The sequence below is a fragment of the Ctenopharyngodon idella genome, chromosome 20 (assembly GCF_019924925.1).
Source record: "Ctenopharyngodon idella isolate HZGC_01 chromosome 20, HZGC01, whole genome shotgun sequence".
Lineage (NCBI taxonomy): Eukaryota > Metazoa > Chordata > Actinopteri > Cypriniformes > Xenocyprididae > Ctenopharyngodon > Ctenopharyngodon idella.
This window is the reverse complement of record NC_067239.1, coordinates 9,374,450-9,402,384: the sequence shown is the minus strand read 5'-3', so window position 1 is coordinate 9,402,384 and position 27,935 is coordinate 9,374,450. Positions and strand designations below refer to the sequence as shown.

The 27,935-nt window shown below is 36.7% G+C and overlaps 1 protein-coding gene and 1 long non-coding RNA gene across 2 annotated transcripts in view; one reads left to right on the top strand and one right to left on the bottom strand.

Moving 5' to 3' along the window:
- bcl11bb (BCL11 transcription factor B b) overlaps window positions 1-14,779 on the bottom strand; it is a 36,719-nt gene extending 21,940 nt beyond the window's left edge. The window contains exons 1-2 of the mRNA XM_051875539.1: window positions 13,784-14,779; window positions 5,177-5,536 (exon numbers count right to left, since the gene is read on the bottom strand). Coding sequence (XP_051731499.1) covers window positions 5,177-5,536; window positions 13,784-13,847 — 424 coding nt within the window. The 5' untranslated portion in view covers window positions 13,848-14,779. The remainder of the gene's footprint in view (window positions 1-5,176; window positions 5,537-13,783) is intronic.
- Window positions 14,780-17,720: 2,941 nt separating this feature from the next.
- The window catches only part of LOC127502568 (uncharacterized), a 39,554-nt gene continuing 29,339 nt past the window's right edge, over window positions 17,721-27,935 (top strand). The window contains exons 1-2 of the long non-coding RNA XR_007926884.1: window positions 17,721-18,041; window positions 18,515-18,594. This is a non-coding gene — a long non-coding RNA (uncharacterized LOC127502568). The remainder of the gene's footprint in view (window positions 18,042-18,514; window positions 18,595-27,935) is intronic.

Genomic DNA, 27,935 nt, shown 5'->3' with positions numbered 1-27,935 from the left:
ATCCTCGAAAACTATGAACAAGACTATGCAAAGCAAAAGAGAATATAACCCAGGCGACATTAACATACATAAAAGAGGATAAAGAGGATAAAATAAATATGGTTTGTGTGACCACAATGTGTTTTCAGCAGTGAATTATTGGCTGCCAAGAGCATGAAACAATCAAAATTCAATTTACATTTATAAGACAAACACCAAAACTATAAAGACAATAAATCACTGTTCTGTGGTTGCTTATGAATTTATAAAATTGTCCATTTTCAGTAACACTTTATTTTAACATTGTGCTTGGTACACATGTTACATGTAGTTACTGTAATAATAACTATAAATTATGCATAATTACATGCAACTAACCCTAGATCAAACCTAATCCTAACCCTATAGTAAGTACATGTAGCAAGTTAATTAATACATGAATTACTCAGTAGTTAATAAATGTATAATTTCACTGTAATAAGGACACCTTAAAATAAAGCGTAACCCAATTTTCATATTTAGGAGATAATTTTGAGTCTCTCATATTGTTTTATTTTAAGTTTGAGTTTTTGTCTATTAAACAACTATGTCCAATGTATAATGTGGGTTCAGAGACAAAACCATTTAAGAACCATTGATGTATAGCATAAATTTTAATATTGAAACAATTTTATAGATTTATGTTGCGATCTTGTGGTCAAGGATAAGTATAATTTCCTTTATGGTATAAACGTGAGAAAACAATGTTTCTCTGCACTGCTGGATCTGTGGTTCATTTTGCATAAAGAGACAAAAACCTCCTGATGATTTTTACATTTAAAAAAATGCCTGTATAAGAGTACTTGACACAGCACCTTAATGAAAATTCAAAAGCTGATCCTTGAGCTTGCTGAACACACTGTGTATTTAAAAAATTGCTCTGAACTTCAAAAACATTTCTTTTCTTTTAACTACAGAATTCAGAAGTGCTGTTTTCATATGCCAGAATATTAGAAGGAGTTTGGATTTAAAAAAGAGGAAAAAGGACTGTGTAACTGACTCATCAAATTCACTTTCTATTCTGCTTCAGTCCCTGACACACACACACACACACACACACACACACACACACACACACACACACACACAGTCTGAAACAGCCACTGTAACCCCTAATCACAACCCCGAAGGCTGGACATCAAATGCTGCAACGTTGAAAACAGATGATCAGAGGTAATTAACGCAGTTTCATATGCAAATTTAATTAATGCAAAACTACAAAGTCATTATGCAAATGGCGTCTTCTTGAGCCGCTGTGCAAATATTCATCACTTGGAACAGGGATCAGTCTCCCCATCTTTTGAAACTCTCTCACAACACACACACACACACACACTGTTCTCTTAGGATCATGTATGAATAGTGTATTTATTTTAAACTTCTTTCCATTGATACCAGACTGGGGCCATCAGAGCAGACAGCTGAGAGGCAGGAAGACACGATTTGGCACAGGAATGAGACAATGAGACTGTTAGACCGGCACGGTATGAATATTCATGACACTGATTACTTTCCATGATTAAAGCCTACTCTAATATTTAAATGAGCGCATGCTAGGTGATTAGAGGAGCGACGGAAAGGACAAGCGCACGATGCGGTACACTTTCTCCGGCGTTCATGGAGTATGATTAGCTAGACAGTTCAGAGATTGATTAGAAACGAAGGGCAGTTTCAGATATGAAGGATACATTTGAAAATAGCATGAATGATGCTGGTATGCACTTGATGGCGGCATCCTATCATAAACAGCAGGTAATGGGCACTTCCCATGAATAGGATACAAATTTATATATAAATTACATATCTTTTTTTTTTTTCCTGAGAACTATTAGATGCATTAAATTAACTGTTATCTAGCATAAAATACACCTAGCACAAAAAATAGCAAGTTTAAACACTTAAAATGTCTGAATTTTCTATATTAGAGGAACAGAGAGAAGGGGACAAAATATGTGACTACATGAAGTCATTTAAAAATGGTAAAAATAAATAAATAACGCTTCTTTAATCTATTTTTGGTGCTTTGCGCCTTTGTTTTTCTTCAATAGAGCACAAAAAGAGAAGTTTAGCAGAATGTTCATGCTGCTCTTTTCCATATAATGAAAGCTGTTGAGCTCCAAAAATGAAAAAAGGTCATGCATTATATAAGTCTTCAAAGCCATACAATAGTTTTGTCTGAAGAACAGACAGAAATTGAAGTTCACTGAGAATCTTCTCAAATCTCATTTGCATATGCTTATATTCAAACATCCGCAATCAGTTGCATGGTGTTATTGATGTCAAATCTGGAGTCACTTCTCAATGCACCATATTTGAATGCATGTAAATTAGGTGTGGGAGAAAAAATTGATTCTCTGATGCATAGCGGTTCTCTTTTCATCAAGTCTTGTATGTTTTGAAGTTATATTTAGTTAATCATTTTTAAAACACAATTGTTTTAATTTATTATTAATTTGTTTTTAAAAAGTACATATAATTAAGTAATTTTATTTCATTATTTATTTAATAAAAATGAAAAATTAAAACTCAAATTCAGTAAACTTATTAATTAATGATTTTTTTTTTTTAACTCTGGAATCAGATCAGACTGTGAGGCGCCTAAAGATTTATACCCTTAAAGTAAATTAGAATTGACAGCTGCAGTGGAGTGGAAGACTTCTAAATGTTTGACAGCAAAGCAACATGAAAGTGAGTAAATGACGACAGAATTTTAGGAATTGTCGTTTCCTTTAACAAATCTTAAAGTGCCATTTTTAGCATTCATTATAACATCTCCAGATGAGATGCGAAAGGGTTAACGCTTGGCATTTTGGCCCACAGCATGTATGGTTTTTGCCTCTAGGCAACCATAGCTCCATATTGTATTTAATTAGCCCCATTAAATATAATCTAATTTGGCTGAAACTTAAGACAGTTAAGTGGCAATCTAATGTGTTGAGCAAAGCTTTCATGCTCTGGAAATATTTAATTCAAGCCCAAAGCACCTTCCTGCCCTGCATTTCTGTGGATAACCTTGACGACTTCTCCACTTCTGTCAACGAAGCAAAACTAAAGCTGAAGTTGTTCAGTAAAAAGTTCAGATAATACTAAAAAAAAAAAAACCTCTCAAGATAAAGGGCTTTGAAAAGGCACATTCAAACAAATACAGAAAACTAATAACTTCGTATAATTTGGTTTAAAAAAAGAGAAAAAAAGTCTTGACGAAGCTGAAGTCCTGCTGACTATAGTGTAGGGCAGCAAATGTGTGTGTGCGTGTGTTTGATTTGTTTCTATTTGTCATATTCTGACTAGCAAGTGAAGCATTTCCTTGCCCAGGCTGTGTGTGCTGAGAGGAGGGTGGGCGGCACTGTGGTGGAAGATAACATGTGGCCCCTCCAGGCCCCACACGCTAAACTGAGTCTTTAACCCTCGGAATAAGGAATCTTCTTCATTAATCCGCACACTATGTCTCTTAGCACTTGAATTTTAATGGGCTTTCTTAGCCTTTTTTTCTTAATACGATGATATTTCCCCCAAACACGTCGGGTAAGGATTTCTGGAGTTTTTTTCCTCTTAGAGAATTGGTTTCAGCTGCTGGCGCACTCAAGGCTGTTATGTTTCACTTAGAGATGAGAGAAAGAGAGAGAGATGCTGCGTCTTGCTCTAATAAAATCATGCAAGGGGTGTTAATCCCTCTTGAAGGCCCGAGTCAAAAGAAAAGGACCTTTTGAGAGAAGCGATCCAGTCAGAACCGGTGAACAGTATGTGTGTGTTCATATATATGTGTGTGTATTTGTGTTGTAATAAGCTGAAGTGAAAGGCCCAGTTATACTTCATTTTCCACGTTCCGCTCCGTCTCGCGCACAGTCGTGTCCGCACAGCTTTCAAGGTATACTGCTCAACTGCGCATGAGTGCCAATGGATGCGTTTGGCATAGTACAACTGCTTTTTTAATACTCTACCAAACATCAGAGGGCAGCACTGAGTCATGTCATTTACAGGGCATTCGCTCGGAAGGATAGAAGAAGAATAGTAGTGTATCTGCCATTGCATGCAAAGTTTAGAACAAGAACCAAAACAAAAATGATGGAGAAGGATTTACTGTGTTGTTTGCTGTTTTGCATTGCTCTTTACGCACTCTTCTTCGACTACTGCACAGTACATCACAGCTCTGCGTATTGCCACCTAGTGGCCTCTTCTGTCTCAACATTCACCTGCGCGCGGTCAAAAAATGGTGTGCGCAGACATCCGCAGACCCTCCTTGTGACGAAAATTACATCACGGGGACAGTGTGTGGACCATCGCGAACCGCAGATGGTCTAAGAAGGCTATACTTTGGGCTAAAATATTTAAAACTACACTCTTAGATGAATATTCACCCAAAAATGAGTTTATCCCAGTCCCATATTAATGTTATTGTTATTATTATCACTCCAAAAGGAAATGCAAGGCTGAATTTCTGAGCTGCTCTTTTTCATATAACCAAAATAGACATAAACATAACATAAAACATAAAAGTATGCTGAGAAAACTATGAATGAGAAATAGCTCTTAATGTAACAAAATGCAGGTTACCACTTTTTACAGTGCATCAAAAATACATTTTTAGTTGCTATGTATTGAAAGATCTTCAACAGATCATACAGCTGAAGAACAGCGAAAAGGTTCTTGACAAGAAAATACTTTTTTGTAACACTTTACAATAGGGTTTTATTAGTTAACATTAGTTAACTACTATAGCATGAACTAAGAATTAACAATACTTCTACAGCATTTATTAATCTTAATGTTAATTTCAACATTTACAAATACATTATTAAAATCAAATGCTGTATTTGTTAACATTAGTTAATGCACTGTGAACTAACATGAACAACCAATGAACAGCCGGATTTTTATTAACTAACATTAACAAAGATTAATAAATGCTGTAACAAATGTATTGCTCATTATTTCTCATGTTAGTTAATACATTAACTAATGTTAACAAATAAGACCTTATTGTAAAGTGTTATCACTTTTTTGTTGGTTCTTTAAGATTATTACACATTTCAAGTATATAAGTAAGAATCTTTGTGTGTGTATGTGTTTGTAACATACACACACAAAGACTTCTCTTTCCTGCCAAGCTTCACTATTAAACCTTCCCCTCCTCCAGCCCTCAGTATAAAACACCTACCTGTTGGGACGCCCTCCTGCTTGGGGCAGATTCCTCTGGCAGGCGTCAGTCGTTTTTCCTCCTCCTCTCCTGGCGTGACCTGGATCCCAACCTCCACAGGTCCAGACCTCCGGCAGACTTCCACCCGTGGGGGTCTGGGGGACGGGGAGCCACCGCAGTCGTTTGGTTTGTCGAAACAGACGCTGGGTCCGGGGCACAGTCTCCTCTTGTGCTCGATAAACACTAGAATATCTCCCAGGGGGAAGTTGGTTTGACATTGACCGCAGGTCAGCAGGTCACTCTCTCCGGCTCCGCCCACAGGGCTGGCTATGGAGCCCTCCGATGGGCACTGTTCCACCCCTGCGTCATGATCTGGCCCAGCTGAGGCGTGAAAGACGAGGGGGAAAAATATCAGTCAGTGCACGACTCTTTTTAGGCACATTATGTTTAATAATAATAATAAATGGCTTATAATAATCAATTTTGAGATGTAAACAGATCAATTTGATAGCTGCAAGTAGCTGAAAAGAAAAGTCTGCCGATGTGTTTCTGTCTTTTTGTATAAATTTAAATATTGTTTTCTTTGGCTATTTCTCTTTTTTCATATATAATGATATATTTCATATATCATTGATCAAATCCATAAGGGTCTAAGTTAATGTTCTGCTCATCTGAATCTTACAGGATTTAAATCGAGTTTTAAATTTAGGCCTCAAGTCAATACCAAATATTTTTCACTATTCACCAATGGCTGTAATTTGTAATTTGCAAAATGTGCTGCTAGCTATAGTACATGTGTGACTAACTACAACAGTGTGAACAACATTCCAGGTTTGGCAAGTGCAGGTTAACAATTTGATTTCCAAAAGATGTCAGAAGTTCCCCAACTGCAACCACATTCAAGGCCGGACTGAAAACATCTGTTTGCATTCTCAAATTAACCACTGTGCTGAAATTTTTACTAATTTTACTGATCTTGAGTTGAATCTTCAAACTGTCATTTTGGCTATCAAGCTCCAAAAAAAGACCAAAATAGCTCCAAAAAACACCATAAAAAGTAAAGTACATACATATCAAGCATATATTGCAAGTCTTCAGAAATCATTTCATGGATTTTGTGGGATACATAGAACAGTTATTTAAGGTATTCACTGAAATTCTTGTTCTCCACATTTGATGGAAGGAAAAGAATTTAAGTGAATTACAGTTTAAATTGCTGTCTGTTAGTCACAAAAAGCTGTCATATGAATTCAGAAGACCACTATAACTTCTTTTATGCTGCTTTTTGTCATTTATAGAGCTTGAGAGTGAATTGTTACTTTATGGCAATGAGCTGCATGAAGATTCTTCAAAAATACTCCTTTTGTTTTCTATGGAGTAAAAAAATATTTAAACTTCCTTTAAATATTTTTAAACTTTTATATGTCTTTTATATATCACTTTATAGTTCTTTTTTCTTCATTATGACTGTGTAAAGCATTATGAATTAACATTGTGTTCTATATAAAATGTGCAATATTTTAAATAATAAACATATGCCTTGCTTTCGTCTGACTTTAAAATAGTTGGTTTACCTAAAGTACCTGTCAGGTGTCTAAATGACAAATTGTTATTGGTGTGTCTGTGATTTTTACTCTTCAGTTATTGTGAGCTGCAAATCTGTTTTTCTGTCTGGCTATCAAACTGGTCCAGACATGATTAACTTGCCTGTTGGGGAATTGCATGTACTGTAGACTATACACACAGTAGACGACAAATGAGTTCTTTTAAACGACTTCATGGACTAAAATTTTCCACACACATTTGCAAGCTATCCTCACAAATCACTGTGAGCAGCTGAGAGCAACTGGATAGAATCTGTTAATGAAAAAAATATCTCAATCTACAGTATTAGCACTAGTCACAAGCAAAAACTGACTCTCAAATATTTACAAAGTCAAGTCCTAAGATCTCAAAACTATCTTAAGCAATTCTTTGTGGAACTGATGTGTCGATATGGTCCTCTGTGTCTGATTCTGTCCTCAAAAAGCAAAATTCACAGCTCACACGGCATAGACAAACACCTGTGAGTTGCACAGTAAGATGAGTGGAGGGTGTGTGTGTGTGTGTGTGTGTGTGTGTGTGTGTATGTGCATGTGGCAGGTAGTACAGTCGCAGTCATGCAGTGGTATCTGTGTTTCCGGTCTACTTTTCTGCATGCTGGACGGATGTTGGAGAGGTGCACATGCACCATACAGGTATATCGCAGCAGACAAACTAGCGCTCGCAAAAGCCGCAAAACAGCCTCAAAATATGTTCTCAGGCATGGGTCGCCTCGCTTCACAGGTGCACGTTGGGAACAGTGGTTAAGGAGCCTATAACAAACAGCCGTTTCCGTATGTGATAACCAGCTACATTATCATTTTAGTACCCTTGCGAAATTCCCTGTTTGGCACCCCAATGCCAAAATTATTATCAATGACGAAAGAGTCAACTATTTGCTGTGAAATGGATCTGACTCAACACACAAAACCACAATGAGATACAAAACAGATTCACAGAGAGCATAAATACAGGAAGAAAAAAACAGCAGCAGTATGAGATCCGATAGCAAATCAACTCCACTCTCTGCCTGAGGGACAAACACACTCTTGAACAGACACTGGTTGGCTGTAGGAGCCCTGGGAAGAGCAACAGTAACTTAACTCCTGTAGAATTTTTGACTCAGCACAGTGACCCACAATCCCTTAGGGCATTTAGTGACAAATTAAAATTTAGAGTTCTTTTGAAACAATATTCTTGATCTGTATTGAATTTAGAACCTCTGCCTTCATAGTTCAGGGTTTCCCAAGGGAAACACAGGGGTTTCGTGAGTTGAAAAGCTAATAATTAATTTGAATGTAAAATTAAAATGAAAAAAAAAAAAAATTGGGGCTCTTGAATTAATTGAAGTAAAACTGTAACAGTTTATTTTACAGTGACAAGGTTACACATGTTACAGTAACACTTTATTTTAAAGTGTCATTGTTACACGCTACATGTAATTACTGTAGTAATAACTAGAAATTATGCATAATTACATGCAATTATCCCTAAACCAAACCCTAACCCTAAACCTATAGTAAGTACATGCAGTTAATACTTAAATGTATAATTACACTGTAATACTGACACCTAAAAATAAAGTGTAACCCATGTTGCATGTTACAACTAATTATGCATAACTTCATGCAACTAACCCCAAACCAAACCAAACCTCATCACCTATAGTAAGTACATGTAGTTAAGTAATATTACTAAGTACTTAAATGTTTAATTACACTGTAACAAAGACACCTTAAAATAAAGAGTAACCTAAAACTGAAATCACAATATAACTTATTAATAAATATTGATCATTGTTTTCCAGTTTATTACTGTAAAGCTGCTTTGAAACAATCATATTGTATAAAGCGCTATATAAATAAAGGAGACTTGATTTGACTTCAAAAATACTTTTAGATATAGTTTTCATATGAGATGAAACGTCATTTCACTTTCAAACTCATGCAAACTAATTGCACTATAACTTCTGGCCAAGTCGTGCAGCCTTATATATATATATATACATATATATATATATATATATATATATATATATATATATATATATATAAAGAAATTAAAAATGAAAACAATCAAAATAAAACACTTACTAAAAAAGATGAGATTTTTTTATCTCTTTACTTGCATGTCATGTGACCTCTATCAGAGAACCGTGAACATGTGAATGTGTCGTTAAATTATTGAAACAATAAATATTTTACCTCTAAGGGGTTTCTGCTGACAAGAAAGTTTAGGAACCCCTGATACAGTTGACCAAAGTGGGTTTCGGCAGCATGTGATATCTAAACAGATATTAACAGACATTACAAGAGCAGCACCGGGCCGCTACCACACGCTCGACTGTCTGCAGCTCTCGCTGGCTGACAAGAGCAGAGCAGAGCAGAGCAGTGGAGTAATGCCAAGGAGGAGAACACAAACATCGTGGACTTGGAATGCATCCAATGCCACGGAATTGTGCGCGGAGGGTGTGCTGGGAGGCAGCCGTGCCGTCCCAAACAGGCCAGACGCGAGCAGCGGACACGACAGAAGAAGGTGGTTGTGGGAGCCACAGGTGTACAGCAGATGATGTGTGTGGTGTGATATTTCAATCAGAAGCTGAAACATAAACCTTTAAAGAACGTAAAGCCTGTAAACAGGCTGATATATCATCAATTACATCATATATCATCAGCTTAAGTTTTCTATTAATAATAATATTGTGAATTTACAGATATTTGCTCCAAAATGTCCATATTTAAAATCTTTGATTTGCAATCTCATTCAAATTAGGAAATCAACATAAAATTTTAAAACAAAGAAACATTGATATATAATGAGTAAGATTTATTTAAGATTCTTCACTAAGGCACTAATCAAAAAAGCTCTGACACTGACCATGTGAACTCTTTTGAACAAATAGTCAGATTTGATTTGCACTGAAGTGTTAGATGATCTTTGAAACATTCTCTAATGATCCTAGAGAAAATAATCATCAGGTTTTGCACAAATTGAGCATCTCATGCAGCTCAAGTGCTTCTGTTATTAAAGCAAAAGGGGGACATACTAAATAAATGTTCAGAAATCCATGCATTTTTTAAATCAATTTTTCTCTCAAACTGTTATACGATAATATAATGTACAATTAAAAAAATAATAATTAAAAAATGCAGTCATCTCAGACTTTTGAACCCCACTTTATGTAAAAAGAGAAACAGGAAAAAAGTACATACATACATAAATAACACTAAGAATACTACGTGTGCAATGAAACCATCTAAAAAGAAATAGTGAATAACTAGATTTTCTAGTTGTCTTATTAAAAAGCATTTTAATAATACTGTAGTAATTAGAGTAATTAATAATAAAATAATATTTGTGATGGGAGCAAAGATAAACATTTAATAACTGGTCACGAAAAAAATCAACAATTTGAATAACTATGAATAATTCTATATAATGAATAATTTGAGGTCAAATCTATGATGGTTATGGCTCTGAATTAAAGTAATAATAATTAAAGAAACACACAGCGGACGACAGACAGCACCAAGCGCATTCAGCACAAAGCCTGTGAGTGATATTTGCGGAACTGTTAACGTCTTCAGCATGTGTGAAAAGATTTTGTCTAATTGTGTTTTCTGAGCTCACCAGGTGCAATTACAAAAAAATTATCCATATGCGGACGTGCTTGATAATGCCTGCATTTAAGGCCTATACACTCTCAACTGCTTCTGGACGTGTGCCAAACAAACGCGCACAATTCTGAAATGCACGTGTGCACTGTAATTTCCCATAAAGCTGCATATTTGAAAGCAGAACCACAAACATTGTTTTAAAAAGTTAGTGGAGGCAAGGACATGAAATGTTTAGGAGCAATGAGCACAGTGGGCACAGCGTCTATATTACTGCTCCCCAGGGTGAAGTCTATACTGCAATAAATTGAATTAATTACCTTTAGCGTAAGATAAGAGATTTATACTGAGCCTGTTGTGGGAATGATACACTTGGGAGAAGAGATAGCAATTTAGGGTATTAACCATTATAAATACAGTTATCACGTTTCCTGAAGGCAGTAATCAGATTCTCAAAGAAAACACACACACAAACATACACCCTCTCGATCACTTTCCCTCTCGTAAGGACTTACAGCACCCCCTATCAGCTTCAGCAGTGCACACTGAAGCTGTGCAAAACAGCAAATACGACACTCATAAAATAAACCGAAATATTGTGCAGTCGAACAGAGACTCGCCTATAATATTTGCCAAGTCAGGTCAGACGAGTCCGATCAGCGGGAAACCACACGTCCATCAAACAGCTTTCGGCTCACACGGTCTGTGAAATAAGTTCTCTCGAAGGCTGTGCTAACACATATAAAGAGGGTGGACATCACCATAAAATCACTCCTAAAAAAAGTGTGCCAGTTGTAAAAGGCTGATGTGACCCTTTCCACTCTCAGAAATCAAAGGCACAGTGGTCCAGTGGTTCATGCTTTGCGTTTCATTAGCATGATGACCAGTGGCTACTAAAAGATCATGGAAAAAATCATGTGAACATTCAAAGCAAGAATCGTTTTACATTTTAAGAGCCAGTAAGGGCCCTAATGGACGGCCCCCACCCACAGTTTACGTTGCGACCCATCCAAAAGTCTGTGTGAAGCAGAGACAAACAACTCATGTAATGAATCATACATGTTCACACAATTTACATGCTTCTTATGAAGAAAAACTAATGAGTTTCACTGAGGTGGTGTTGCGGAAATCTAAATACGAGCGGTTTTGTCTCAAAGACTTCCTTAAGAACCCCTATTTGCATCTACAAGAGCCCTGCCATTTTAGGTCGCGGCTCGAGACGTCTTTTTTAATGCGCACACCTGTACGTGTACATGCGGGCGGAGAGTGCACCCCGCGTTTATTTCAAGACGTGAAGTATGTTGATATTCCTGTTCCTTGGTTTTCTCTTTGAGTGTGATCTATAGGTCCTGTCGCTCTGGGCGGAATCTCTCTATTGTGCAACCTCCAGCTAACTGACATGTTTTGTGCCAAGAGCATTGACATAGCCAAATGAGGGCACTTTGGTTTTCCCCTGCAGACAGACACCCCAGAAAGAGCAAGATCTCGCCCGTGAAGGCTGGAATGGAGGGTGGCGTGCAAACCTGAGCGGAGTCCACTTTAAAAAGTGTCGGTTTACGTTCTGCACACATGCGATAGAGTGTATAGAGCACACAATGTAAACTGCGCATTTGCCAACCGACACACACTACCGCCAGACTAATTATGTTTGAACTAAACACGTATTTGAGACACAGTATAATTATTCTGCGCAACACATTTGCACACTGAAACACACACTGGATGGGTTTTGCTGTACAAACATACATATTTAAGTAATCACACGACATTTTAGTATTTATTGTTAATCACTACAACTGGAAAGAAACCAAAAACAATAACTCTGAGGGGGAAAAAACAATCTGCTAAATAAACCACATCAGGTGAAATGAACTGGCAGACTAGCAATGGTTTGAATTTAAAGGCCACCGGCTCTTCATAAGCCCACCCACTCCTTTAACACATTTTTCTCATCTCCCGTCTTCACGTTTTCTAAAATGGCAACATCAGCATCATTAAGAGTGTAAAATTTGACGTGTAAAGACCATCTACTCACTACTGAATCAGATATTTTCAGGAAGGCACGCCTTCGCATTGTACCCACTTTCTCAGTTAAACCAGAAATACCAAAATGAATAACAAGGCATAAAAATGTCAAGTTAGATAAAAAAAAAAAACCCAATAATTTGTAATAGGAATTATTTGCTAAATGCATCTTGAGGTCAGTCAATAAAATGTATTGAAAAAAAAAAAAAATTTGCAGTTTAATTCACAAATACAGCTGGAGTACGGGATAATTCATATCAGTGATATACAGAGTATTATTAATGGGGAAAAAATAACTTTCCTGGTCTTTTATTGTGTGTGGCTACAATCAGTGTTGTGTGAACATTTTGTGAAAATTATATCATTGAGCTGTTAAGATTAGGTTAAAAAGTTTTTATTATTATTATTTTTTTTAAACTCTTTGCATTATGCAATTCTGAATAGTTTACACCTCAGCTAATTTATGCTTCTTTTTATTGTGCAAAATAAAAAAGCTTTTAGAGGAATAAAAAAAACTAGAGCAAAAGGAAACTTAAAAGGATTTAGAGTACTTGGTGCTTTTACATAAAGTTTTACTAGTGGAAATAGTGTGTAAAGCATCTTCGATAAAAGGTTAAATTAAGGATGAACATAAGGAGTGTGTTGCTTTGAATGATCAACACCAAAGTTCATGTATGTAACCCCTGATATTGTAAAACAGAGATTATACTAAAATACACAACAAATTAAAAACTTATAAGCTCTTTGTTTTTAGATGTAAATGAACACCAGATGATTTAGCAAAGTTTGGGCCTTTTAAATAAACTACATAAAGTAAACTTGATAAGCCATGTATGCTGTCTGTGTGTGTGTGTGTGTGTGTGTGTGTGTGTGTGTGTGTGTGTGTGTGCGTGTGTGTGTGTGCTCAGAGCAGATGAGTGTGTGGGTCTCTCAGTATTTTGAATGAAAACTGTATGCTATGAATTACGCTTAGCACTTGGAAATTGATCGTTTATTCACAGTAAAATAGCCAGTATGACCATAGTGATTGACTGACATAAACAATAAAAACTAACAGGCTCCAACTGTTGGTTATAGATTATCGATAAATGGAAATTTAACAATAGGATAGTGCACAAAATCACAAGTGCCTTTTAGTTAGGACAGTGAACATAATTACATTTGGCAAAAATATAACTTATATATGGTTTATGAGCTGATAACGCACGTGTAACACTGTCAGTGCTACATTAAAAAACCAAATCATGTTTACTTACAGATATCAGTCTGACTAACAAATAATAATTGTTGTTTTTGTTAGATACACCTTCTACGAAAGAAAGAAAGAAAGAAAGAAAGAAAGAAAGTTTTCATATTGATGGGGGTATGTCAGTCAGTGTGACAGAGGTGGCAGAGGGCTTGTACTCACTCGGTAGGTTCTCCCTCTGTGTGAGGGACAGATGCTGTGGGTTGCCTTGCTTCCGTCGGGACATCGCCCCGCATTTACAGCAGCATCTCACGGACACTCGGACTAATGTGCGCGCTCCCGAAGCTCTCCAAACTTTCCTCTACAGTCCAGGTACTGTTCCACTGCGCTCGCGGGCTATTCTAGTCGTTATCGCGGCACAAACTAACACTTGTACTCTCTGAACAGACTAAATTGTGCTCGACTTTTGTGAAGCAGTGACTAAGTGCCACTTAACCTGAGACAGCGATGCGAGAAAATCACTCCGACTCGCAGCAGCTCATTTAACCTCTGACAACATCGATTCCAAAACACTGTCTTTAAATTCAGGTATTCTTTCTTTAAAAAGTCCTAAAACAGTTGTTGTCCAGTTATAATGGAAATCCAAGATCCGTGGACGGCGGGCTCGCCAGGTGAGCGAAGTCTTTGGCACAGTCCTCCATGTGCGCTTGGCATCAGAGCGCAGAATGGCTCAACCTCTGAAGACAACACCTCCTCTCCAGATCAATCAGGACCCGAGCAATTACGTCTCACATTCACGCTCCTCTCAGGGAGGACCCAGCGCCTGTGTGTGTGTGTGTGTGTGTGTGTGTGTGTGGTAGGGGTTGCCTCTGAAGAATGGAATGGGATTCAAGTTCAAGTACGGACGTGATGTGACGTGTGGCGCTGGGGGCGACTAGTGGCGGCAGTCTAGGTACAGAGGGGTCTCCTTGCCCACAAGCACTGAAAAAAAAAAAAATACTACAAAACTTACAGGGAAAACAGGCAACTCTGGCTGCAAGAAATTCACCGACAATACGATGACAACGTTTTAGACACTATATGGGATGGCATGTGCTTGTTTATGTTAGGCTACAATTCAAAACCGTAGGCCTATATTTCATTAAATGAAATTATATACCAACATAACTAAATTCTACCTTAAAATATAGCTTACTGATATAACCACCGTAAACAGAAGAGCACATGCTGAATTAAAGGTTCAAAGAGCTACAAACACAAAACGCCATCAGGGTAACGCATTTGACGCTTATAAAATAATGGAATATAAACACTGCATAATAACACAATATACATAAAACACAACACTCCAATGTAGCCTATATAACTGTTGATGAATAAAAGAGCCTGATAAAGTGATGCGTCACGCCGTTTGTTTTGACGTTTTAATGTTTTTACGTTTTAATGTAATGTAGGCTATTTCGATTTTACGTTTTAATGAGATGAGAACATGTATTGTTTTGTTATCTAAAAATGATTTTACCGTAAATATTTATAATTCATTATTATTCACAAAACTTTTTAAATGTAGGATATTTTACAGTAAAAATAAATATTGTCCGGTTAAATCGAATGTAGGCCTATAATGTTCGCCGTGTAATATTTTTACTGTAGCATTTGCCATTTTTTCCCCTGTTGCTTTAGTTGCCTTAAATTTTTAAGTACAATCAACATGGCTGTATAGGCTAAGTTATTTCAACTTAAATTATATGAAACTGACTTAAAAATATTAGTTGAATCGTGAAGAAAATTATTTGCAAATTGCGTATTTTGAGTTAAATTAATGTAGAAACATATGTTGCCATGATTTATTGATCATATTTTTTTTTTTACAGTTTATTAACATTTTAACATTTTTGTAACTTGGTATTACCCATCACTGTTACCGTAAAAACAAATTAACAAAAGTTTGAAAGCGTTTTACAATGTTACGAGGAGATATAGCCTACTATAGGCCTATGTTATTAGCCTATTATAATTTACTGGGAGAAAAAAAAACAGCATTGTGGCAAAACGATAGAAACTAGTGCTGTATTTTTCAAATCCATATAATAAAATAAAAAAATTCTAACATTGTGTCCTGTGCTGTCTTTTGCATTTATTAATTTACAAAACAATAATTTATAAGCCAATCTGTAGCCTATTGCAGATCCCAGTAGATTTAAGGTAGAAACACAATTTTGTGTGCTATAAGCCCCCTGCACGTGTTTGTCCTGTTTCATTTAAGCCAATAGCGACACCTGATGGTCTTCATTGGATCTGAAGAGTCTTCATTTGAGACAAGGGGTTAGGATAGGTTTATCTGCTCCAGATCTGCACATATAAAGTGTGACATGGGCTATCCCTGTTGAAAAAAACAGCATATGCTGGTTAGGTATGTTTTGAAGCATGGAAGCTGATTTGAGCTGGTTTATGCTGGTCATGAGCTGGTTTAAACTGGTCAAGTGCTGGTCCTGAATCATATAGGGAATCTTAGACTGAAGACATTGTGGATCATAACAACAATTTTAGGTGTAAAGAAACTTAAAATCTTAAAACTAGATTATCCCAAAAATTAAAATGTCCCTGATTAAAAAAAAAAAAAAAAAAGTTAAGCACAATTAACAGGCATCTTGCCGTCTTCTCTTATAAAGCAAATGAGCAATGATAAATGGCATATAAGCAATATGAAGCAATAACTTCCATACAATGTACAGTCTATGTACTCAAGCCACAGGGCAAAGTCAGATTCATCAATAAAACATGATTTTCCATAAAGGGTTACCGTTTTTGCCTCTGGGAGAGGAACACTATTATACGATGCCGACACACAAAACACTGGAGAAAAAAAAAAAAAAAACATTCATGCTGTTAGTTTGGCCATGTCTTAATATTGACTTGCCTATATGTAGACTAGACTGCATTTTGGGCATAGACGCGTTCTCAAAGGACCTGAAAAACCTATGATGTAAAAATACTCTCTAGGTTTTGAGACTGTCTCTGTCTCCACTCTGAAAAGTGTAGATGGTTAAAAACAGCACACCAGGATTTTGGAGGACTTTATTGCACTTAATTACTTTATTATATTTTTTTGTACATCGATAGCCTATTGTAGATATTCTGTAAACATCTTGAGTTGACCAAACTTTTTTACATGCAGTGTGAGGCCAATATAAATGTAAACAATGCAATGGACAAACATACATCAAAATAAAAAAAATAAAATAAAAATGCTATTTGAAAAATTATTTTGTATTCCACATTAAACAGAGTGAACTGTTTTCAAATAATATGATTAATGAAACCCTTTTCGCACAAATAGCACTTTCTTGAGATTGAACCGGTAACTGTCATTTATACACAAGCAGGCTCTACAAAAGGCCCATGTAATCTCTTTATATATATAAATGAATGTGTTGATTTTACGAAGATATATAAACTATTCAACAAAAGACTCATTTATTTAAAACATTATCAAATAATTAATTCGTTTAAATTATTTGCCTTACTGTAAACTCTGCTTATAAGCTTAAACCAAACATCTGATAATATTGTTCTAAATCTGGAAACTTCACCAATAGGCAAGCAAAATGTTGATGATCTTATACAGATTATTGGTCTTGAAGTAGTTTGGGACAGAGAACAGAGGATCTGACCGGTGAATTCACGGTCAATTCCGCCCTCTAGTGGATTCCTCTGCACAGTTTCATCTTCACGCACACTTTGGGTTTTTGTGTTTTATGAGTCTCAATAAGACAGATTTGTTTTTTTGTTTTTTGTTTTTTAATACCGTATAAAGTTTAAATTATATCCCCTAACCCTAACTCCACCCCTAAACATAACCTTTACAGAAATAAAACATAAATTAGTAAGGTTTATAAACTGTTTCCGTACAGGAACGACATTTTGCCCCCACAACATAAACAAATCGTTTCAGGACAGAAATTGCGAGTAGGCCTAATATTTTTCTGTCATCTTTTCAGTAATGTAATGTTTAGTATGTACAAATTAACATTTATCTTTAACAGCAATATAATAGTGAATAGCAGGTTTTAAACGGGCTATATGTAGAATTCAGAAACTCTTGTTATTAACAACACCGGTGGCCGTTAAGTGAACTGCTGCCAGCAACTTGCTGCTCGTGCTCGCTCTCGTGCACCTGTACGTGCAAAAGACTGAACGTCATTCAAGACCCCGATATACTCACGGTGGTGTTTATTTTCGTTCTTTGCTTATAAGAAAAGAAGTTGGAAATACCTTCGCAGCGATATAGGCCTACTGTTACCGAACATCCCATGCTGCTGTGAGCGACGTTTAGATGAATATGTAAATATGTGCTGCGCGCTTTACTCTCAGTGACAAAATAAACACAAAACAACAAAAAATGACAGAGAAAACAGCAGTTAAGAAAGCAGATATGTTTGCACCAGCTCTGCAATTCACCGCCATCATGTCGACAGAGGTAATTAAAATTACACTTATAGTTTATAGTTTGTAGTTTCTACTTATAGTGATAGTTTTATTATTATAAAGTATATTAAAACTATATAGGCCTAGATAGAAATGTTTGTAGACAAACTGATGTTGGCTTGAGAAAGCCTAGCCAGAAGTTTGACGTAGTTTCAAATTTGGAAGTTTGAAAGTAGTTTAAAAAGCTTGAAGTATGAAGGTTAAAGGGATAGTTCACCCAAAAATGAAAATTCTGTCATCATTTATTCACCTTTAAAGTTGCCCAAACCTGTATGAATTTCTTTCTTCTGCTGAACACAAAAGAAAATATTTTGAAGAACATGGTTAACCAAACAGTTGAGGGCCCCATTGACTTCCATAGTATGGAAACAAAATATCAGTATCAGTATTTTAACAATTTCCAGCAGAGTTCATTTTCATGATATGACCAAATACATTTATTTTTATTTTATTTTTTGCCTCAAGTGACAACAGAGTGGCTGTGTTGATGGAAGAGGTATGAACCAGAGGCCTACTGCATGAAGCCAGTTTCAGTAGCTACCCAGGTAAGTTTGAGATTAGTTTGAGCAAACTCTGTTTTTTCAGGTTCAAGGAGGTTTATTGGTTTTTAGTGATGTGTACTGCCACGGATTTATTCTGGGTTGGAGCAAACCAAAACTGGACCAAAGTGTGAAATATGTGACAAATGTGTAATACCAATAAAGCCACTCCCCCTGTTTCTATCATTCCAAATTAAAGCAGTTTACAGTGAATGATTTTTACAAATAGCTCGTCTTTTGCTGCTGATCATTTAATATATTTACATTATATTAATTATTATTATTATTTTAATTCATATAGTATATTCATATAGTTAATATATGAATTGAAAGTTAATATTAAACTTTGCATTTAAATTAATATAAATATATAGCCTAAATGTAAATGCATGCTTTTTCTTTTGAGCTCTCTGTGAACCTAAAGAAATTATTTGAATTCAAATGATTCACTTGCATTGATAAAGTCTGATCTTTCAGCTGCCTTCTCAAACTTTCACTACAGCAACTGTTTATTCCTGACTTGTAATCTAAATTTCATGATATTTTTAATCTACAACAGAGAAGTGAATTGCGCTGCTCTCTCGTGAGAAGTGAATCAAGCTGACACTCTCATGTTCCGTGTGATTGGCCCTTCGCTGCACGTGACACACTTTCAGCTGCACACACTTAATCACAAACTCTGGATCAAACCCTGAGTTGACAGAGAATGTTTATATCGAGCGTTGTAAACCGGTAAACCTGATCTAAACCAGGCTGGATTTGGATGGGTTTGTCAACTCTAAACCTATTCTGTTCTGCTAGCTTCATGTAACAGGCCTCTGGTTTATGTAACCATGCCTAGAAATATCACATATCCTTTTTTATTTTTTCTGTTGCTTCTCTGTCTAATAAGATTTTTTCTGGGGTCAGGTTTTATGGTGTCTTCTGAAATCTCCAAGACAAATGACGAGTACACAGACGGTGAACACATAATATTGAATAAGCTACTTAATAGCCTGGTCACCGTGATTTTGCCAAGTAAGACATGTTCCTGGATCAACATATTTTGTTGATCCTGAAACAACATTCCTGTCTTAACCTAGTCTGTCTTAACCCTATTCCTACCCCTAAACCTAATCCTACCCATAACCTATCCCTAAAATCAGAGGGGAAAGATAGGTGAATAACATTGATGTAGAAGCACCTAACCCTGGTTGCAAGCCTAAACTTGACATAAACGTTAAACTTGTCCCTCAAATCTGATTGGTTGATTGGAATGTGGTTCCAGGATCAACAAAGATGTTGATCCAGGAACATGTCGTACTTGGTGAAATCACATTCACCTTAATGGCCTATCACAATACTCTGTCAACAAAAACAGGATTCAGGTATTGTTAGATTTTTCATATAATCCATAAAAGTAATGGTGATGAAAGGTGATATGGTGGAATCAAAGAGCTGACGGTTGAAATCAAGGTCAATTGCGCCCTCTAGTGGATTCATCTGCACAGCTCCATCTTCACCACTCACTGTCCGCAAGAATGCTTGAAGGGATAGTTCACCCAAAAATGTAAATTCTGTCTTCATTTACTCACCCTCAAGTGGATCCAATCCTGAATGAATTTCTTTCTGCTGCTGAACACAAAAAAAGATATTTTGAAGAATATGGGTAACTAAACAGTTGGGGCACCTTTGACTTCCATAGTAGTTTTTTCCCCATACTGTTGAAGTCAGTGGGGCCCATGAACTGTTTGGTTACCGACATTCTTCAAAATATTTTCTTTTGTGTTCAGCACAAAAAGAAAAGAAATAAAGAAATTCAGGTTTCGAGCAACTTGCGGGTGAGTAAAAGATGACAGAATTTTCTTTTTTGGGTGAACTATCCCTTTAAGAACAGAGGTACATGAGGTTGAAGAAGGTATACTGTATATCCTGTACTTCCAAGGACAGATTTGTCATGGAAGACCTTTTTTAGTAGGGTCCGACAGGACTAAAATATAATAGCACAACTTTTTATTATAATAAATGTCATGTTAAGAATTGTGGTTATCTAGTGTGAAATAAGTTCTAATGTTGTTTCTCTGTCTTTCTGTTTACCACTGGCAAGCAATGCTCTCTCTGTTATCCTCCGACCGTCTTATTCGTTTAGTAATCATGGTAATTTCAGTTTCAGCTAATTACGTTTAAAACAATGATTAGGCCAACAAACTGCAAGTAAATACAGTAAAATCAGAATCCAGAATCCATTTTTATTGCCAAGTACAACATGTACAAGGAATTTGCTTTGGTATGCAGGTGCTTTAAAAAGAATTAAGAAATAAAAAGAAGAATAACAGTTTAGATAACATAAATAATAAATAATTAAACCTTTGATAAGAATACACAATTTAAAAAGTTGGTGTAAGCGCAGCATACAGTCTGATTAATGTGTGTTTAGTGTAATACATATGAAAATAAAATCCACCACCATTTCCATTGTTTTCGCAGTATTGAGCTCTAGATTGTTCTGACTGTACCAAGATACCAGATGGCCAATTTCACACCTGTAAGCAACCTCATCCCCTCCGGAGATAAGCCCGATGAGGGTGGTGTCGTCTGCAAACTTTAATAGTTTAACAGACTGGTGGCTGGAGGTGCAACTGTTGGTGTACAGGGAAAAAAAGTAGAGGAGACAGTACACAACCTTGAGGGGAACCAGTACTAATGGTCCGATAGTCAGAAACCAGAAACTTTTCCCACTTTGACTTGCTGCCTTCTGTCAATCAGAAAGTCTGTAATCCACTTGCAGATGGAGTCAGGTACACTCAGCTCAGAGAGTTTGTCCTGTAGCAGATGGATTTGAGGTGTGACATCACAAGGCGCTCAAAAGACTTCATTACTACAGATGTTAGTGCAATGGGTCTATAATCGGTAAGGCCTGTGATCCTGGATTTTTTTGCAACAGGGATAATGGTCGAGGTCTTGAAGCAGGCTGGTACGTGGCAAATTTCCAGTGAGGGAAATACTGACATTAAAAATTAAAGTCAGTTTAGAGTTATTTACTGTAACAAGGATCCACTGTAGGCAAGTCTTAGAGAACCCATAGTGCAGATTATTTAACGCCACAAATGTGAACAAAATATAAAACATAGACTTGGCAGGCTTGACTTGGCTTGGCATAATCAACATTAAAAACTCACCAACAGTGGTTACAGGGACAATACTTCACAAAAACGCATGGCAAACATGAGGGCTTAAATACACAAGGACTAATCACTAGACAAGAGACACCTGTACACACTCAACCAATGAATTAATAGATGTGTTCGACATCGGCTGCGGCTGGATGCAACTGATCAGCGAGAGTAGCCGTGTGCAGGAAGGGAGGAGCTGAAAACGAAGACGTGAGGTCGGACACTTTCTGCTTCCTGTAGTGATGCTCGTGCTGCGTTTGCATACTTTTTCACAGCTGAAGTGGAATAAATGCAATATTTGACTAATACACTGATGTTTCAGAGACATTTTCATTCAATACTTTATGTACTGCTTACAGCTTCTGTTTTTACAAGAATAAAGTTCAACATAAGCATATATTATTTAAATACCAATGTAGTGGGGTCTACGTTTTTTTATCAGTTTTATTTTGATAAACATGACACAATACAACATTGCGACTACATGAAAAGAGCTTTAACTGTTTGATTTATTTGATTATAGCGATTTGGTGTAACATAATAGTTTTTTTCTTTTCCTGGATTTTTATAAAGCCTTTGATTCAGTAGAATCAAATTCATTTTATTTTTAAATCACTGCAAAAGTTTGGTTTTGGTGAATATAGGATAATAGAATATAAGGCTGTAAGAAATCTTTATTACAACTGTAATAGTACAATCAAATTGAAATATGGTACTTCTCCTAGGTTTTACTTCACGTGGTATTAGACAAGGGTGTCCAATATCCCCTTATTTGTTTTTACTAGTTTCCCAGATATTTGCATCTTATATTTCTAATAGTAGTCTTCGTGGTATCTCTATTTCTAACAAACAGATACTCATCAATCAGTTGGCTGATGATACCACACTTTTTTTGCACGATGCTAACCAAGTTCCCTTAGCACTAGAGAATATCCAGCAATTAATTCTCCAAAGCTTCAGGCTTATCCTTGAACCTTTCTAAATGTGAATTGATGTCCATCAAAGAGTGTAGCTTGTCAGAAATTTCTAATATTCAAGTTAGAGATCAGGTATCATATTTAGGTATTATTATTATTATAACAAAAAATGAATTGGGAAGATGCTCCGTAAATTTTAATCCACTGATTGAGAGTAAACAGAAAAAACTTTGTATATGGCTCCAGAGAGATCTGTCGTTAAAGGGCAGAATTTTACTAGCCAAAGCTGAGGGCTTGTCAAGATTAACATATGCTGCTCTTTCTTTGAGTGTCGACACCGCCATTCTTAAAAAATTGATACAATGCTTCTCAACTTTGTTTTGAAGAATAAAACTCATTTTGTCAGGAAATCTGTACTTATGAACACCATTGAGAAGGGGGGTTTAAATTTTCTTGATTTTACCACTTTAAACAACACCTTTAAAATAAATTAAATAAAAAACTTTATTAATAAGCCCGCATCTATCTGGAATTTGATCCCTAATGTCATTTTTTCAAAACTAGGTGGTTTAAAATTCTTATTAACCTGTAATTATAGTATAATGAAAATCCCTATCAAATTATCCCTTTTTCATAGGAAAATGTTATTAGCTTGGTCCCTCATTTTTAAACACAATTTTACACCTCACTCATATATAATTTGGAATAATAAGGACCTACTGTATAAACATAAATCTCTCTTTTTTTTTTTTTTTTTTTTTTTTTTTTGATAATTGGTTTAAAAATTTAATTTTTTTTTATCTCAACTTTTTTCAGTTCTTAGTAGAGCATGGAATTCCTGTTACTCCAAAAGAATTTACGATTTTGGCTGATGCAGTGCCACAAGGAGTTCTTATGCTTTTTAAAGGGTTTTCTTTTTCATCGTTTTGTCACTCAGTGGATCTGTGTAAAACATTTGTTGGTAAACTGCCTTTCTTCTTCTAAATCAAAAAACAATAAGAAAATTAGAGTCTTGTTTCAGGAGGAATCTGTTTCTATGCCATATGCAATTTCTTACTGGAATGGACTTGTGACACTCCCTGGAAAAAAGTTTGGACATTACCTCACAAGTATCTGATAACTAACAAAATGAGAGAAATAACCTTTAAGTTAATTCATAGGTTTTACCCAGATAAGTGCTCTCTCAAGACTTAAGGATGATATTAATACCCTCTGTTCTTTTTGTTTAGAGAAACCTGAAACTACTTTACATTTATTTTGGAATTGCTCTCACACACTGATATTTTGGTGTGACATTTGTGACTATTAAATGTTATGTAGATCCAAATTTTAAATTTACATACAGAAATGTACAGTATCTTACAAAAGTGAGTACACCCCTCACATTTCAGCAACTATTTAGATAGTAGTTTACTATCTTCTCAAGGGACAATACCATAGAAATGAAACTTGTATATATTTTAGAGTAGTCAATGTGCTGCTTGTACAGTAGTACAGATTTATTGTCTTCTGAAAATAACTCAACATACAGCCATTATAGTCTAAATAGCTGGCAACAAAAGTGAATACAGGTGCTGGTCATATAATTAGAATATCATCAAAGAGTTGATTTATTTCACTAATTCCATTCAAAAAGTGAAACTTGTATATTGTATTGATTCATTACACACAGACTGATATATTTCAAATGTTTATTTCTTTTAATTTTGATGATTATAACTGACAACTAAGGAAAATCCCAAACTCAGTATCTCAGAAAATTAGAATATTACTTAAGACCAATACAAAGAAAGGATTTTTAGAAATCTTGGCCAACTGAAAAGTAAGAACATGAAAAGTATGAGCATGTACAGCACTCAATACTTAGTTGGGGCTCCTTTTGCCTGAATTACTGCAGCAATGCGGCGTGGCATGGAGTCGATCAGTCTGTGGCACTGCTCAGGTGTTATAAGAGCCCAGGTTGCTCTGATAGTGGCCTTCAGCTCTTCTGCATTGTTGGGTCTGGCATATCGCATCTTCCTCTTCACAATACCCCATAGATTTTCTATGGGGTTAAGGTCAGGCGAGTTTGCTGGCCAATTAAGAACAGGGATACCATGGTCCTTAAACCAGGTACTGGTAGCTTTGGCACTGTGTGCAGGTGCCAAGTCCAGTTGGAAAATGAAATCTGCATCTCCATAAAGTTGGTCAGCAGCAGGAAGCATGAAGTGCTCTAAAACTTCCTGGTATACGGCTGCGTTGACCTTGGACCTCAGAAAACACAGTGGACCAACACCAGCAGATGACATGGCACCCCAAACCATCACTGACTGTGGAAACTTTACACTGGACCTCAAGCAACGTGGATTGTGTGCCTCTCCTCTCTTCCTCCAGACTCTGGGACCCTGATTTCCAAAGGAAATGCAAAATTTACTTTCATCAGAGAACATAACTTTGGACCACTGAGCAGCAGTCCAGTCCTTTTTGTCTTTAGCCCAGGCGAGACGCTTCTGACACTGTCTGTTGTTCAAGAGTGGCTTGACACAAGGAATGCGACAGCTGAAACCCATGTCTTGCATACGTCTGTGTGTAGTGGTTCTTGAAGCACTGACTCCAGCTGCAGTCCACTCTTTGTGAATCTCCCCCACATTTTTGAATGGGTTTTGTTTCACAATCCTCTCCAGGGTGAGGATCTTTTCCTTCCCTTCGCCTCTCTATTAATGTGCTTGGACACAGAGCTCTGTGAACAGCCAGCCTCTTTTGCAATGACCTTTTGTGTCTTGCCCTCCTTGTGCAAGGTGTCAATGGTCGTCTTTTGGACAACTGTCAAGTCAGCAGTCTTCCCCATGATTGTGTAGCCTACAGAACTAGACTGAGAGACCATTTAAAGGCCTTTGCAGGTGTTTTGAGTTAATTAGCTGATTAGAGTGTGGCACCAGGTGTCTTCAATATTGAACCTTTTCACAATATTCTAATTTTCTGAGATACTGAATTTGGGATTTTCCTTAGTTGTCAGTTATAATCAAAATTAAAAGAAATAAACATTTGAAATATATCAGTCTGTGTGTAATGAATGAATATAATATACAAGTTTCACTTTTTGAATGGAATTAGTGAAATAAATCAACTTTTTGATGATATTCTAATTATATGACCAGCACCTGTACACCCTAAGTGATAACAGCTCTACGTCTTTTAACCATGCAAAGCCACATGTCCTATTCATCATGTTCATGTTTTTGTCTGCTTGATAGGACCACGCAAATTTGCATATCTTGTATTTGAGCAGTTAAAATTTGGTGCTTTGAGTATAATCCTCTCATACTGCCCACTGGATGTTCAACATGGCACCTCATGGCAAAGAACTCTCTGAGGATTTGAGAATTAGAATTGTTGCTCTCCACAAAGATGGCCTAGGCTATAAGAAGATCAGTAACACCCTGAAACTGAGTTACAATACAGTGGCCAGGGTCATACAGAGGTTTTCCAAGACAGGTTCCACTCGGAACAGGCCCCGCAAGGGTCGATCAAAGTAGTTGAGTCCTCGTGCTGTGCATCAGGTGCAGAAGCTGGCTTCAAAAAACAGATGCATGAGTGCTGCCAGCATTGCTTTAGAGGTTGCAGAAGCGGAAGGTCAGCTTGTCAGTGCTCAGACCATACGCCGTACACTGCAGCAAGTCGGTTTGCATGGCTGTCGTCCCAGAAAGAAGCCTCTTTTGAAGCTGGCTCACAAGAAAGCCCGCAAACAGTTTCCTGAAGACAACCTGTCCAAGAGCATGAATTACTGGAACCATGTCCTGTGGTCTGATGAGACTAAGATAAACTTGTTTGGCTCAGATGGTGTCCAGCATGTGTGGCAACGCCCTGGTGAGGAGTACCAAGAAAACTGTGTCTTGCCTACAGTCAAGCATGGTGGTGGTAGCATCATAGTCTGGGGCTGCATGAGTGCTGCTGGGACTGGGGAACTGCGCTTCATTGAAGGAAACATGGATTCCAACATGTACTGTGACATTCTGAAGCAGAACATGATGCCATCCCTTCAGAAACTTCGCTGAACGGCAGTTTTCCAACATGAAAACGACCCCAAACACACCGCCAAGATGACAACTGCCTTGCTGAGGAAGCTGAAGGTGATGGAGTGGCCAAGTATGTCTCCACGCCTAAACCTTATTTGAGCACCTTTGGGGCATCCTCAAGCGGAAGGTGGAGAAGCGCCATGTGTCTAACATCCAGCAGCTCCGTGATGTCATTATGGAGAAGTGGAAGAGGATCCCAGCAACAACCTGTGCAGCTCTGGTGAATTCCATGCCCAGGAGGATTAAGGCAGTGCTAGATAACAATGGTGCTCACACAAAATATTGACACTTTGGACACAGTTTTGACATATTCACTTAGGGTGTACTCCCTTTTGTTGCCAGTTATTTAGAAAATAATGGCTGTATGTTGAGTTATTTTTAGAGGACAGTAAATCTGTACTACTATACAAGCAGCACATTGACTACTCTAAAGTATATACAATTTTCATTTCTATAGTATTGTCACTTGAGAAGATATACTAAAATGGTTGCTGAAATGTGAGGGGTGTACTCACTTTTGTGAGATATTGTAATTTTTGGCTTTCATGAATGTGAAAAGAAAAATATTTATTTTATAAACCTTATTTAATATCACATTGATAAATGTAAATTTTCAAAGTGCAAACCTCTTTTTTTAAGATTTAAACATGAGATGAAAATGTATATTGAATCTTCTAAAAACCTGAAAGCTATAAGAACAGTGGCTGTGTTTAAGGACTTGGCACTTAATCTGGACTGAAAGACTGTTGGACTCTGGCATATTGTTTTATTGTTATATGACAATGATGACAATTGTTGTTACTGTTGTTGTTGTTGTTTTCAAGCATTTAGTAACAAAAAAAAAAAAAAAAAAAAAATAAGAGATGCTGTGCTGGCTGACTCATCAAACTGCTCTCAAATCACTCTTGCGGTACTTAGATGCAATACGTCACACTTAGGGTGTGGTTATGAGTGTATCAGATGACCCCTCCCCCCCCTTTTGTAATACAGTGCACCAGTTAAGAATACTATCTTAACAATTTAAGAACACTCCAAAAGAGCTGTTCAATAATTCAGAATTAATATAAACTGGAGGGAGTCGGTCAACTAATTTATCTGAAGGATTCGTGAGAGTCTGGCCAACTAGTAGAGTCTTTGATCATCAACACAAGGAAGACACAGTTATAATAAAATCAATGAAATTTATTAACAATAGACATGCAAGAGTAAATACCACAACGATT